Genomic DNA, 14346 nt, shown 5'->3' with positions numbered 1-14346 from the left:
ATCTAAAAGTAAAAATACTGATCCAGCATCAGCGCTCAGGTTACGTAAATTACTTGGGGGGGGGGGGGGGGGGGGAGAGAGACTGAAGAATTTTGGACACAAGCGGGGAACAAGCATTCACCCCCATACTTTTAAAAAACATTAATCATCGCTCAAACTGTGCCAAAGAACGGGTTGAAAATTACTCGCCATGAGCAATGGATGACACCGCTCACAGCTCATGATCCTCACAATTCTGCTCAGCACAATAAAAACAGGGAAGTCATGACTTCTCTGGCAATAACTTTAGCTCACCCAACGAGAAAATGACCAGTCTCTTAGTAATAGCCTGTTACATTTTTTTTCTACAAAGCTATAAAAATGGTACTCATTATAACGAAAAGGGAACCAGAAATATTTCATCACCTAACTTTGGCTTTCACGCCACACTTGAGAAGTGAAAACATTTATTAAAAGTCTGTTTTCAGTGTATAAAAGTTTTATTGACAGAACAAAAAGAACCAATGTAAAAAGCAGCATCACTTTAACATAAAATATGAGGGCATCATTTTATAGTCACCATGAAAATCAACAACCTGTTATCTTTCAGTACTTGCTGGAGGCACTAAAGAATGGTCATTTCAGTAAAAAAACAAAACCAAACTATCACCAGATGCATCGTGAAATTAAAATAGGAATAGTAATAAAAATGGACTCAAGCTTGTCAGCTGGAAACATTCTCTCACCTTAAACTAAATAAAGGCACTGTGGGGGCTCTGTAAACGTTACCAGAGAACAAACGTCTTGAGTAACTGTCTTAACGCAACAGGATCATTGAGCCATATCCTTCCTTTCAAAAATGACAAATATGACTGATGGTTACACAAATATGCACTTTTCAGTGAAAAAAACCCAGTGGCTAATGGCCTCCTGCACGATACAGACTGGGTAAAAACATACACACTGTGCACAAGTGTCAACACCTGTACAGGCAGCCATTACGCTCAATCGCACACAGTGTCTCACAGCGGTAAAGTGGGGTCTTTTTGTCAGCAGGAAAGCGACTGCATGCTCAGCACTGCTGTACTGAAACTTTTCTAATATTCAACTCCTTCACTTCTCATATCTCTTTTCAACACAGCCAGACACAGTACATCAGCAGGACGGCTCAGTGTGCATTTAAGGTTCAGTCCTCGCTTTCAGTGTGATCAAATGGCAACGGTGTATGGTGTTGATGCAACCACACTTCCCCCCTCCAACACCACAGATCAATGTGTCTCTGGTACCGCTAACTTTAAGCCTCCTCGCTTCTCTGGAGATGTAGACCGATTTCCATTTGGTTCTCCAAACACTCCTTGAGCTTATCCTCCGTCAGCGTCAGCCGCTGCTCCAAGATCGAAACCGTCTGGAGGAAGAAGAGAAGACAGGAGAGGATAGGAACAAGACAAAGAAAGGAGGAAGGAGATGTATAAGAGAGAAAGAGCATGTCAGAGAGGGCTGCACAGCATCAGCCTGACAGTAATGACTATATAATGGTTGTGTTTGTGTGTGTTTGAGACAGATGTTGGGCGAGCAAAACAATCCAGCTGATTATCGAAGCAAAATCTGCTGCACGAACTGAAAACACTACAGTCTCTGTGTCTGGCACGCACTCTCTCTTGTTCTCTCTCTCACACGGTTGCATAAACACACTTACTCACACAGAGAGTACAAGAAACTAGCTTTCCGATTCAGGACGGGAATGTGTGGGCAGTGAGATCACAGTGCGACATACTTTTCTTTTGACCACCCTCCAACAGTGGCAGTAATTGTGGCGTATTTGTTCCCGTACATTCGAGCGCAGTGTCATCCGAGCCCATTTATGAGAGGGGCCACCAGGTGTAATTTCCAGAGGTGTCACCATTAAAATGAAGACACTGCTCAGCATGGATGCGATGATCATGATAACGTCTGAGGTTTTGTGTTAATGTGAGAACTCACATTACACATTACGAACTTCATATCGGCTTCTGATATAAATGATGAAACGCTTAATTCTACTTTTTAAAAGTTTTTATATGACAAAAAACCCCAACTTCCAACAGCAGTCAGTAACAGCCTCAAAACTGCAATTCCAAAAAACCAACAAAAAATATGGATAAAAGACCCTCTGGGGAGTTATGAAACAGCAAGTCTGCTCGTCTACATGATCAGGCAAGAGTGAAACAACAAAATATTCGAAGGAAACCGGCATTTTTACCTCATCAGTGGCCACTGATGTTACTGAACCTGTTCTAAAAATTCTCAAGTGTAACATAGCTGCATGCACCAAAGAGGGGTCCAAGTGATTCAGCAGGGCTCAGTCGCCATGGCAACTTAATCTGGTCATGTTAAAAGCGTGACTTTGTGGACTGAAAGAACAAACATGTTTTTGCTTATTGTAGCACCTCCCAGTGGTCAAATTACTTTTTTTTTTTTTTTTTTTTTGGTATAATCAAATTATTTGGTTTGGTGTCAAAATAAATGACACAGTTGCTAAGATATGACCTCATTTCCTGTTTGGCAGCATTGCCGGAAAGAAGTTCAATCAGCTGTAAAATCGATTTGATAATCTAAAATCCACCTGAAAACTTGGCTGAGGAGTAAGGATGACAAATTTGGAAACCCTCTGGGTACACAGGCAGCTTTTCTAAAGTACAGACACACGGTCAGGGTACAACAAACAAGCTTAAAGCAGCAACATTGCCTGGAGAGATCTGACTGTACTCAATACAGAACTGAAAGAAACAAAAGATCAATAGCTGATGTCTTTGCTGTTCTCTCTCTCTCTCTCTCTCTCTCTCTCTCTCTGTGTGTGTGTGTGTGTGTGTGTGTGTGTGTGTGTGTGTGTGTGTGTGTGTGTGTGTGTGTGTGTGTGTGTGTGTGTGTGTGTGTGTGTGTGTGTGTGTGTGTGTGTGTGTGTGTGTGTGTCAGTGTGATTTTTCTGTGCACTGTTGTCTTTTCTTCATAGCTTCGCAAAATATATGTGAGGTCACTTCTAAAATTGTTTGTTCAGATATACATAAGTGTATTGCAATACATGTGTACTTTTATAACAATGTACAGTACAATTATGATACATTCACTTAATTTCTACATTAATATCTGCAGGGCTTAAACTTAACACTGACCAAACTCAGCACAAAAGCCTGCTCCATGTTTGTGCATCTCCAAGAAGGAAAAGAGTTAAATACAGAATTGGGTGAAAACATGATTCCACATACGTGGGAAATGCTGGATAACTCAGTATTTTGTCATGGTTTTAGCTTTTCCTAGAGACTGCCAGATAGCTAGACCTGTGTAGTCATACAGAAGGTTCCCAAATGTACTAAAAGACAAAACCTAGTTAGCTCTTACACACACCTAACATACACCTTACACAACCCTACTGGATACAGGAAGGCTTTGAATCCTGGTTATTACAGTAATGCAACTGGATGAACTTTTCACCCACTGTGCTTTATCTCAATGACTTTCTGAGCTAAAATGGATTATGTATGAAGGAGAGTTCAAACACAGGTGGAGCACAGAGTGCAGCTCGCTGCGCTAATGCTACAACGAAATGTCCAAGAACAGTGCACCCATTTCTCTAACCAGTGGTAAAGCAGCCATACACTGTGTTTTTTTATCTTCCCCTACAAGCATAAAACCCTTGTTACAGAACTGTAATAAATGTCATTTAATGGATAATTAAACACAGGTCTTTTTTAAAGGCAAAAAGTCTCAGGAATCGAAAGAATAAGAGATAAACTACCTTCAAAATCATGTGGCAACGTGGCCTTACCCAATCTCCAGTTTACTCTGGCATTCAAGTGCCTTTCATTCATTCAAATCAGCTGTGAATGCACTAAAAACATATATTTTTTGTTTTAAAGTCTAGATTTGTTTAATTCTTTTCGGTCTCTCTTTGCGGTTTGCCAGGCACTGTGAATGTCCTCTATGTTGGAAAAGCGCTACACAGACAAACAGCACTTGGCTTGTAATTCGAACTATGAGGTGTAATAAACAAGGATATGAGTCTAAATATGATTCATTGAGATCTCCTTGGCTGTTTGCTTATTTTACAAAAGAAAAGACGATGAAAAAAAAAAGCAGACAGAGCACCTTTTCTACTCCAACTGTCTTATAGAAAGTAAGCAGCATTTAAAAATCTGACAGAGTTTGAAAAGACATCTGAGCTAAATGCTACAACATAGCTCCTTTTTTTCAAATCACGAAAAAAATGACAGTAATTCTGAATGAGCCTTCTGTAAACAGTTAAGTGGCAATCCTGCATCTCTTACATAACTGTTTTACTGAGCTAATGTTGCCTGGTGACAAACATAATCACAGCGACTAAGCAAATTTGGATGGAAGGGCTTGGCAACAGAATTTGGTTGAGGGCAGAAACAATCAAACAGCAAACACAACATCCCCAGACAGATTAGGCGCTCTAGGTTTGGGCCAGTAAGAGCTTGTAAGTATGTCAGCATGTCTCGACCTGTAATTGTACGGTATGCTGTGCTTTGTGCCAGTGAGGGCAATTTTGAAATTACTAAAAAGCAGCACAGAGATGAGTCACTCACAATATTTAGCAAAATGTAACCAGCAGTGGATGAGATGTGACACGCACATGGATAAATGAACAGGCACAATTAAAGACATAAGCAAAGATTTAACACACTACTGTACAAAACTCTTGAGCTTCCCCTTGTTTTTCATATTTTGCTTCTAAAGAGATGGACTTATATTCTTTTTAAAGTGGTCTTGAGCAACAGTTCTCCAAGTTTTTTGGGTCAGGCTTTCCAAAGTTTTTTCTTTTAACTTTGAATGGTTTTTCACTCATTTTCAGTCCAGTTCATGCACTTGAACATTTTTAGAGGAATGTTGTTTTTTGTTTGTGTTTTAAGACACTAAACACTGACCGATGAATCATTCAAGCATGAAACGGCACCCAATGTAAGGGATGAACCAGTGTTGCGTCTACACATAGACAGGGAACCAGTTTGGTTCAGAACCAAAGGCACTTTTTGTTACTAGCAGCCTGTTGCAAAAACACAGAATTTGTTCCATTGGGGGAAAAGGGAAAAAAGGACTGAGGTATGCCAAGTGAATAGAGCTCAGGAGAGAGTTAAAACAGTGAGCGTCTCACACTTTCTTTAAAACACAGTGGAGGCTCTGTCATGTCTTGGGGCTGCATTTGAGCCAGTGTTGCTGGGGATGTTTTTCAGAATTGATGGAATTGTGAAAGCAGAAGAAAAAGTACAGCCAGATATTGAGCCACCATGAGATATCATCTGGAAACACCTTGGCAGTGGCCTTATTTCTCAATGACAATGACCACACTGTCAATGCCTGGATAGAAAAATACACAATGACACACTATCAGTCATGGATTGGCCTCCCCCAGAGTTATTGAAGCAGTGTGGGATCATGTTGACAGAGAACAGAAGAAAAGGCAGCCAACATCCAAAGAAGAGCTCTGAATGTCCTTCAAGAAGCCTGGAGAGCTATTCCCGAAGCGTACATAAAGAAATAACCAGAAAGCTCACATATGTCGATAAATTGCTTCATCTATTTCCTATACAGAGAAATGAGGGATGGCTCAAGACCAGTTTTGGGAAGGTTACTTTTAAAATGTATTCCACTACAGATTACATGCCAAAAAATATATTTTGTAACGTATTCCATTACGTTATTCAATGAGAGTAACATATTCTGAATACTCTGGCCTTGAGGCGACTTTTGTTGTGATTTGGTGCTATATAAATAAAATTGAATTGAATTGAATTCTGGATTACAATATTTTATCAAGCTTTTTACAACTACATGAATGTACTATTGCTGTGTGATTTATTACTATTACTGAAGGTTACTCGCCATACCAATACCAACTAGATTTTTAAATCTTAATATAAAATGAGTAACAGTAGGGTGGACATTAGGTAAGGCTGCACTTTTAGCAGCGATCTCGTGTAGAAAACTATTCTGCACGTATATAAAAACAGGTCCGCGGCTCCGAACCGTAGTAAATGGACGTCTGGCTAATATGTCAGGTCCCGTGTCGGGCTCGTAGCTGAAAACTAGCTTTACTTTGTTGTCTGGATCAACTTTGCCCGCGAGAGACAGAGAGAGGCTTTGAAAGGCTGCTCCAATGGAACTTATTGTTTCAGAGAAAAACACGAAAAAAGTGTACAGTCGAGTCTTAATAGCTTACTTACAACTGGGCTACACTGCCTTCATATTAAATAATTTTTTGAACAATAATTTTTAAAAACATTTCGTCACGTCATTATGCGGGCTGCAAGTAGGGGTGACATAGGCCACGAGATTGAGACACGGGCTTTAGAGCCTCTTAATGCGTGTTTTGTTTGGGTTTCCACCGGCGTGGAATTACCAGAAATAGAGAGGACAAAGCCTGATATATGAAACAGGAAAAAATTGCAGTGAAATCCATTTATTTCAACAAAGTTACTGTATTCTGAACACCACCTTCTTAAACGGTAACTGTAACAGAATACAGCTACTCCTATTTTGTATTTTAAATACGTAACGCTGGTACATGTACTCCGTTACTCCTCAACACTGCTCAAGACTTTTGCACACAGTCTTTCACTCTATCATTTGCTACAATCACAATATTGCTTAAAAATATGTGACTGAATGACATGTGTTGCTGGATAAGAAAAGACTTTTTAAACATTTTTTAAAATTCATCACCTGTCTTTTCAGCCTTATCATCGCAAGACCTAGATGATGTAGGATAAAGAAAGGATGTGAGCGGGTGAGAACAAGAGAGACTCGAGATGACTGCAGATGACTTAATCTACTTCATTTTGGCATGTGGAGAACAGGTGTTTCAGTGGTTGAGCAAATACCTGTGAAACCAAAACACTAACTCCATTTTCATGCTACAGTGTGACGAGTGGAAAGTATTTCATGCAGGCTCCCCACATCTATGTGGATGTTAAATAAAGAGCTGAAGTCATGGTGCCTTGTCCAGACTAGCCCCAGTCCCGCTAACTATGGTAGCTCATTACAAACTCGTCCAAGCAGTCCTCCTTTATGAACAACCTGAACACGTTAGTGGGGTTTACCATCCAAACTTTAAGTTTAAACTGTGTCCACGATAGAAACTCAGAGGCACTCTTTTTTTTTTTTTTTGTCAATTTTTTGACAAATCTTTTATTTTTTTTGGTTCAGTCCTGCAATTAATGCAGATGTTTGAGCTGACTTGCTCTTTAACTTGCCTCTGAACCTCGCCTCTTTTATGGTGCTTCCTAAAGCCCACTATAAAAGAGAAATAATAAATAAGCACCAATGCGAGGCTGTTTTTTTAAAAAAAGGCTGTGCAGGTTTTCCCAGTTCTAAAACAACTCAAAACTTTGTCTTTCTATTAGGAACCAAACGACTTAAGCTCAGAGAAGTTCCTACACGTTACAGAACTCCCATTTTAATCTCATCACTCCTCTGCTGACTCCACAGAGCCACAATATGAATAAACAAAAACATGTTGATGCAGGAAATGACAAAGACTATTAAAACGCTTAGTCTCTGATAGTCTAAGATACACATCACGAGGCACTGAGTTCAACACTGAGTGGGCGAGTAATGTTCTCTTTTGGGTAGTCAAACTAGATAAAATCTCCTGCTATTTCATGCGTCGTGTGAGATGTTGCATTTCCGCTTTCTCTCCTTCCGTCAACCTGCCTCCCCTTTCCAGATCAATACTACCCTAACCCGATATGGCTCCCTGTTTCTCAGCCAAGCCAGCTATTGGTGTCTCTCTGTGTGTGATTTTTGCACGTGTCCCCAGGCAGCGGCAACATAATACAGGCATATAATTTTCATGTGGAGTGGAAACCAAATCTTTATGCTCCTAAAAATAGAAAGAGCTGTTTTTCTTTCCTTTCCAGAACACATTATGTTCTCCAGTGCCCTGAGCATTACTGGGGTCTTTTACAAAGTCTTTCAGGTTTGTTATGACCTGTGCTAGAAGAGTCTGAAAGTCAAAAGAAGACAAACTAGTGCTGGTTCGAGGTGGAAAAGTTGATTCTTTCCTCTAAATTAGGTTATTAAATACACCACGACCACATGAAAAGAACCGGAAAAACATACATTAAAGTAGAAACTACAAAGTTTAAAGAAAGGAACAATAGCCCACAAAAGCTAAATGATGGGGATAAAAAGAAAATCAAATCACACTAATAATCAGCAGGTGTGGGGTGTGTATACATATCCTCATCTAAACCATTTTGTTGGCAGAAAGCCACCAAATAGCCCACCAGGTAAGACTAATGTTTGTAAGACAGCATAAAGCTCAAAGAGTAGGCAAAGGATTTTTTGTTTAAGAGACATGGCAAACTTTAACTCAATGTAAAAAGCAGGAGGACATGAGACTTTAAACATCTGTCTGTAAATCATGTTATGAGACACGTGTTTTGCTACTTATTATCACTAAATGAAAGGATTAATTTGGCTGTAGGTCAGGTGGTAGTGTGGGTCATCTACTAATTGGAGGTTGGCGGTTCGACGCCTGGCTGCTCCAGTCTTGGAGAGTGCAAAACACTGAACTCAAAGTTTTTCTGAGATGCGTTCATTGGAGTGTGAATGTTAGATAGAAAGCACTTAGGCACAGAAAAAATTACCTGAATGGATGTGCATGAGGCATGCTGTATAAAGCGCTCTGAGTGCTCCAGTAGAGGAGAAAAGTGCTACATAAGAAACAGCCCATTCACACTGACCTGCAGAATCCTGAATTACATTCAGTGACATATAATTCACAGTTTCTTTGAAAAAAATAAATAAAAATCATCATCCATCCATTTTCTTCTGCTTATCCAGTTCAGAGTCATGGCAGAAGTGGAGCTGGAGCCTATCTCAGTTGTCTGAGGGCGAGAGGCGTGGTACACCTATATATATGAAACTACAGCCTAACTATTTTACGTGTCCATCAACTGCTAGTTGTTTTTAATCCTAACACGCATTTGTTCCTTATAAGCAAAGTATGACTTCTTGACTTATGGTCAAAAATGTATTATATGAGTCTTAGCGCCCTTGATCTTTGACCTTAAAATTCAAAAAAGTTCATCTCTGAGTATAAGTCTACATTCCTGCCAAAACTTCTTCCACCAAAGAAGATCCCGCCAGGTGTTCCTGACATATCAGGGTGATGGACAGAACTGAAATAGATGAAGAGATGAAGGGATGAAAGGACAACCCCAAAGCATATTGCCTTCGGACATGTGTGTTGACGGCCCCTAACCATCTCTCAGAGTAAACTGATGGCTTAACATGAACTTTTTTTTTTTTTTTTAAATGTAGGAGTCCAGAATCTAAGGGATAAGGTTCAGAGTAATACAACATATGCTAATACTTTTAACATTTTTTTAGGCAAAGAGTCAGCTAAAAAAATAAAATAGTATATTTAAGATTTTAACAAATACAAGTTTATTAATACAACATTAAACTACTGGTACCAAAAAGCAAATACTGGCCTGTATACCGACACAATGATGTTGTTAACAGACTGGAAAACATGAATACAGCCATTCCTTATGCCAAACCCAGTTTAACCTTTACAAGTGTACATCTGTTCTCTCTTAAAACCAGTTTAAATTCATTTGATTATTTCCCTGAGATACTCGTGGTAGTAAATTGAGCCTGTCATGAGCAGCTCTCAGCGACATGGCATAATTTTCATCTTACAAATCAGATTTCTTCAAGTTCCTCATTATCAAAAATACTGGAAAGAATTTAAATTCCCCAGAGAGAGAAAAATAAAGGTTTCCTTAGAGAACAGCGGTTTATGTTCGAGAGGCCATTCTTCACAGAAACTGATTAAAAATATTGTGAGAAAGTGCTCTCAGGGAATTTACAGTCCATTAACATGTTCCTTTCACATTCTCCTAATATTCCTTAGAGCTTCAGTTTAGCGTCTTTAACATCAATTCTGTGGTCATGGCCATGTGGCCATAAATGTACAAATACAACACTGCTCAAAAACAAAGAAAATGTAAAAAGAAATAGAATAAGGTTAGTTAAAGAAGAGTAAAAACTAAAACTGAGACTGTCAACAGATTTGAACCATCTTATATCGGTTTCTGGACACGCATTATTTTTCTGTTCCTGAACATGATCTCTCTCCAGTCTCATATGAACACATTCATGTTCACAGACACAAAATATTTTTTTTTTACTTTTCTTACTTACTTAAAAAAGTCCATATGTTTCATGTGTTGGAGGGCGGGCTGGGGTTGGTGGTGCAGTGAATCATTTTTGCTACTCACACCAGAGGCCCAAGTACAACTCAGACATGTCACTGATTTTCATAAATCATTTGTATTATTTTTTAATATGTTATTAAATCACAACAAATCACACAGAAAGATTTGGTTAGTGCAAACAACTTAGATTTAGAAAAAGCTCATAGTTTGGTCTAAAGTACTTCTTCTTTTAAAGCTCTGTTTTCTTGGTTGCCATAGCGATGCACTGTCTGGACAACAAACCTCCCACAGATACAAACTATACTTACTTCCTTACATTACTTAGAAATTTGTGCCGACTGTCAGGAAAAATAAAAACAGTAGAATTCACTTCCATAAACACAAACAAACAGACTGACTATGTCATATTTTGCTATGAGGCTGAACTCGATGGACAAACACGTAGAATAAGCAGAGAAAGAAAAATGTCATACAAAGAAGAGAACAGTTAACATGATAGCCATGAAATAATGTATCCTAATGCAAAACCAGTGTATTAAAAAAATCTTCCTGGAGACACAAGAAAAGGGCTGTTATAGGCTGTTTCCAAATAAATTTAATTTTCAAATATCTGAAAGCCGACTGCAGGCTTTAATTGACATTTTCATACTGATCTTATTCTTTATCCATTTCATCTGTCTAATTACTTGTTATTTAGACTGTCTGATTTTAAAAGGAGATGGAAAATATGGCACATTATATGTAAATGTGACCTGATTTCAGCACAGATAAAAATTTAAAAAATAAATTAAGAGCGAAGAGAGGAGAGAGAAAGCGTTATGGCAGCTGAGAAATAGGAGGGGGCAGACAAGAGAAAAGCAGCTAACACAGCAGACTCTGAGCCTTTGGAAGATTCAGTTTAATGTTGAATTATTCATCATCTTTCCTCCCGGTCTCCTCAAGTATTAGAGTTACAAAGAAATGTAATGGTGAAAAACAGTGCTCGAAAAAAGATTTATAAAGGAGTAGGACTATAGTGCCGAAATAAGTAATGTTGCCTTGTCAGTCGACTCTCCAGAGGATGGGCGGAAGTAGCTAAATTACACTTTGAACTAGCTAAGAAAGTAATACGAGCACCTTAGATTGTTTCAGGTTACATCTCTTTTCAATGACCAACGACTGAGCCTGCCTCAGACTTACTTTTTGTCCAGCTGCATTTAACATTGCATGTGCGCAAAGTTAAAAAAAATATTGGTACAAGTGCTAACCCTGAGACTTCTAGTAGATACATGTATGGTCTTAATTTCACATTGCCACCCGCCTGGCAACGTGACAATACCCTATCAGGCATTTACAGATGAATGAATTCAAGCTTTTAACATCAGCCTCAACAAGACTACTCTGAGTTAGGGCTGTGCGATATGACCAAAATCTCATATCCCGATATAAGAATTCTATCGTCCCGATAATGATATAAATCACAAAAATGTAACATTTTCTGTAAATTCTGTGAATCTCGGGCAGCTCGTCTCGCGGGAGGTGTTTCCAGCTGCGCGTCATGTACTTGGAGTCGAGTGTTTTAACCGATGCATGAAATTTTTAGACATAAGTTGTAACGGCCACTGTTTTCTTTGTGAGTATTTATTACACAGCGTGCTGCGGGGAAAAGCCTGTTCTAACGTTTGAGTCTAAGGTTTATTTTTTAGCAACTGGCGGCTCTTTTTTAATTCTCATCCGTAAATAATCTGCTCTTTCACGTGATTCAGTTTATTTTGAAAAGTCTCAACAGGATCTTGAGCTTTATTGTGAAAGGTTTATGTGGAACATAAACAAGCGGAAACGCGATGCTGTTACCGTCGTTGTTGCTAACAACAACGCATAAAAACAGGCGCTTGTCCATCCGTAGTGTGGCTATATAAAATAGAAGAGAAAGAGAGAACTTTAAGAAATGAATATAGCCACTACAGTGACCATCAAAACGATGAAAAAATATTGGCGTAAACAGTTTATTTTGCGACACCACGAAACAAACGATAGTGTAAAATGAAACGATAGACGTTTTTATATCGTCATCCGATATATATCGTTATATCGAACAGCAATACTCTGAGTGTGACTTTGTGTGAATATAGAAGGAAAACTTACATAAGTACTATAATTGAGTGCAAGAGTACAAGTTTGCAGCCCTGTGGAAAAACTAATACACCCTTACTGCTTCCATAGGAAGGGTAAGTAGCAGCCAGGTGCTTCTAATCAAATTCACTTGATTAACATCATTAAGGAAGTGTGAGCACCTCTATAAAAGCTGAAGTCTGGCTAGTTTGCATTAATGTGTATGTTAACATAATGCTATCCCAAGGTCAGACGGTGCATTGCCCCTCTTAGCATGTTAAATGTTAAAGTTTGTGACAGTACAATTTGTGCAGGACAAAGCCTTTTCTCTCTAAAAAGAACATGGCAGCATGGCTTTGCTTTGTGAAGCTGCACCTGAACAAAAGAACAACGTCCTTTAGATGGACGAGATCGGAGTAGAGATGTTTGATTGTGTTGCGGGCCGCATTTTTAGCAAACACCTCACATCATTTATTTGGTAAAACAGCTAAAAAAAAGAGAGCAGAAATTACAGGGTATTTAGCAGTGGTTGGTATATACCACATGACCACAATGTCCATGATTTTACTGCTGGCCATCCAGACCTTGTTACATAATATACTGCCCTATTTTCTCCTTTTCGCAGTCACTGCCTATATGTTTATAACAAATCAGAGGCTTAATATGGTGTGAAGAGAATGATTCTGTTCTGGAAATAATTGTAACTATTTGGGAAGGCCATTTTTTCCCAGTAACACCCAGAAAAAAGTAAGAAAAAGCTTACAGAAACCAAGATGCATTTCCTCTAACAATATCTAGTCCTAGAAATGACATCGCTCATGTTTCCACTAACCAAGAATGAAACAAATTTTCAAGAGAGCCGAATAGTAAACCAGATGCAGATGGTCCATCTGGTATCGGGGCTGGGGTACAGTAGGCTTGAAAGAAAAAGGCTGGCACCACCCCCTGGGAGGGGTCAGCTAGCTGCCTGGCAGTTCCTGCCCAATATTAAACACTCCCACATGGTGAACTACAGTTTGAAGCTCAAGAAAGGAGAGGCGAAAGAGCCAGTGTGAACCCTTTGACAGAAACACACAGATACAAGGAGTGTTTCTGTGTCTCTGCAAGGCCATTAAGTATTTACACTTACTATGCAAGAGTAAGACAGTAAGTGCTGCTAGCACGCATATATGAATGATGTATTTTCCTCAGAGTGCACAAGCTCGGAGCTGAAACACTGCATCGAGTACAGAGAAAGACCAAACATCTTTCTGCTGTCTCAGCTCCATCTCATTCAACTCTTTACATCTGCGTCCTCTCGGTGCCCTATTTCTTCTCTGCTGCCTCTTCCTCATTATTTTAGTCTCCTTTTTTTTCAACCACATGACAAGTTGTTTCTCTCACCTGCTGTCTTTGTACCTTGAACAATTTTATTCTGTTTAAATACTTTAAAACTCTTTTTTGTGCCACAGGCAGAAAGAAAGTTTCTTGTTTCTGTATTTTTGTCTTGCTGTGTTGTGTTTCTATCAAATTAAACAGAGCTACAGGCATTTAATTTAATACTGTTCAAGTTCGCCTGCAAAAACTTTCAAGTGAAAATTATAGATAAAGATAGATAATTTTGCAGAGCCTCAAATTGTTTCTGACATTTATTCCCTGTGGCCTTTCAGTGTCCATCACTAATCGCATTTATGTAGTTAAAAAAAAAAAAAGACAACAAAAAAGGGACATATATTGATAACAAACAGAGCTTGCGGAGTTTAAATTTTTCAGCTCTTCCTTAGTGATCTATTTTTAGTCCTCCAGGCTCCGGACTGGCCTTCACCAGATACAGAAAAACCTATGGTGTCTAAAGGGTAAATGGACAGGTTCTTGTATATTGCTTTTCTACTCTATTTTACTCTTTATAAATATATGTCTCACCCACTCACACACATATTCATACAAGCACTTTCTTCTACGTGTAAGTGCTTTCTATGTAACGTACACACACACACACACACACACACACACACACACACACACACGCTCCAATCATCGCATCAGGAGCAGCTCGGGTATCAGTATTATGCTC

General features: G+C 39.0%; 1 protein-coding gene across 4 annotated transcripts in view; it reads right to left on the bottom strand.

Moving 5' to 3' along the window:
- Window positions 1–465: 465 nt before the first annotated feature.
- Window positions 466–14346, bottom strand: part of poc1a (POC1 centriolar protein A) — a 56870-nt gene continuing 42989 nt past the window's right edge. For all 4 annotated transcript variants that reach the window (XM_006783283.2, XM_087840804.1, XM_087840802.1 and 1 more), the window contains one exon: window positions 466–1384. In XM_006783283.2, coding sequence (XP_006783346.1) covers window positions 1274–1384 — 111 coding nt within the window. In that variant the 3' untranslated portion in view covers window positions 466–1273. The remainder of the gene's footprint in view (window positions 1385–14346) is intronic.

Source organism: Neolamprologus brichardi, chromosome 5 (genome assembly GCF_056152115.1).
Source record: "Neolamprologus brichardi isolate AB-2024 chromosome 5, ASM5615211v1, whole genome shotgun sequence".
NCBI classification, from domain to species: domain Eukaryota; kingdom Metazoa; phylum Chordata; class Actinopteri; order Cichliformes; family Cichlidae; genus Neolamprologus; species Neolamprologus brichardi.
Note: the sequence above shows the minus strand (reverse complement) of the source record. Positions and strands in the feature narration are given on the sequence as shown.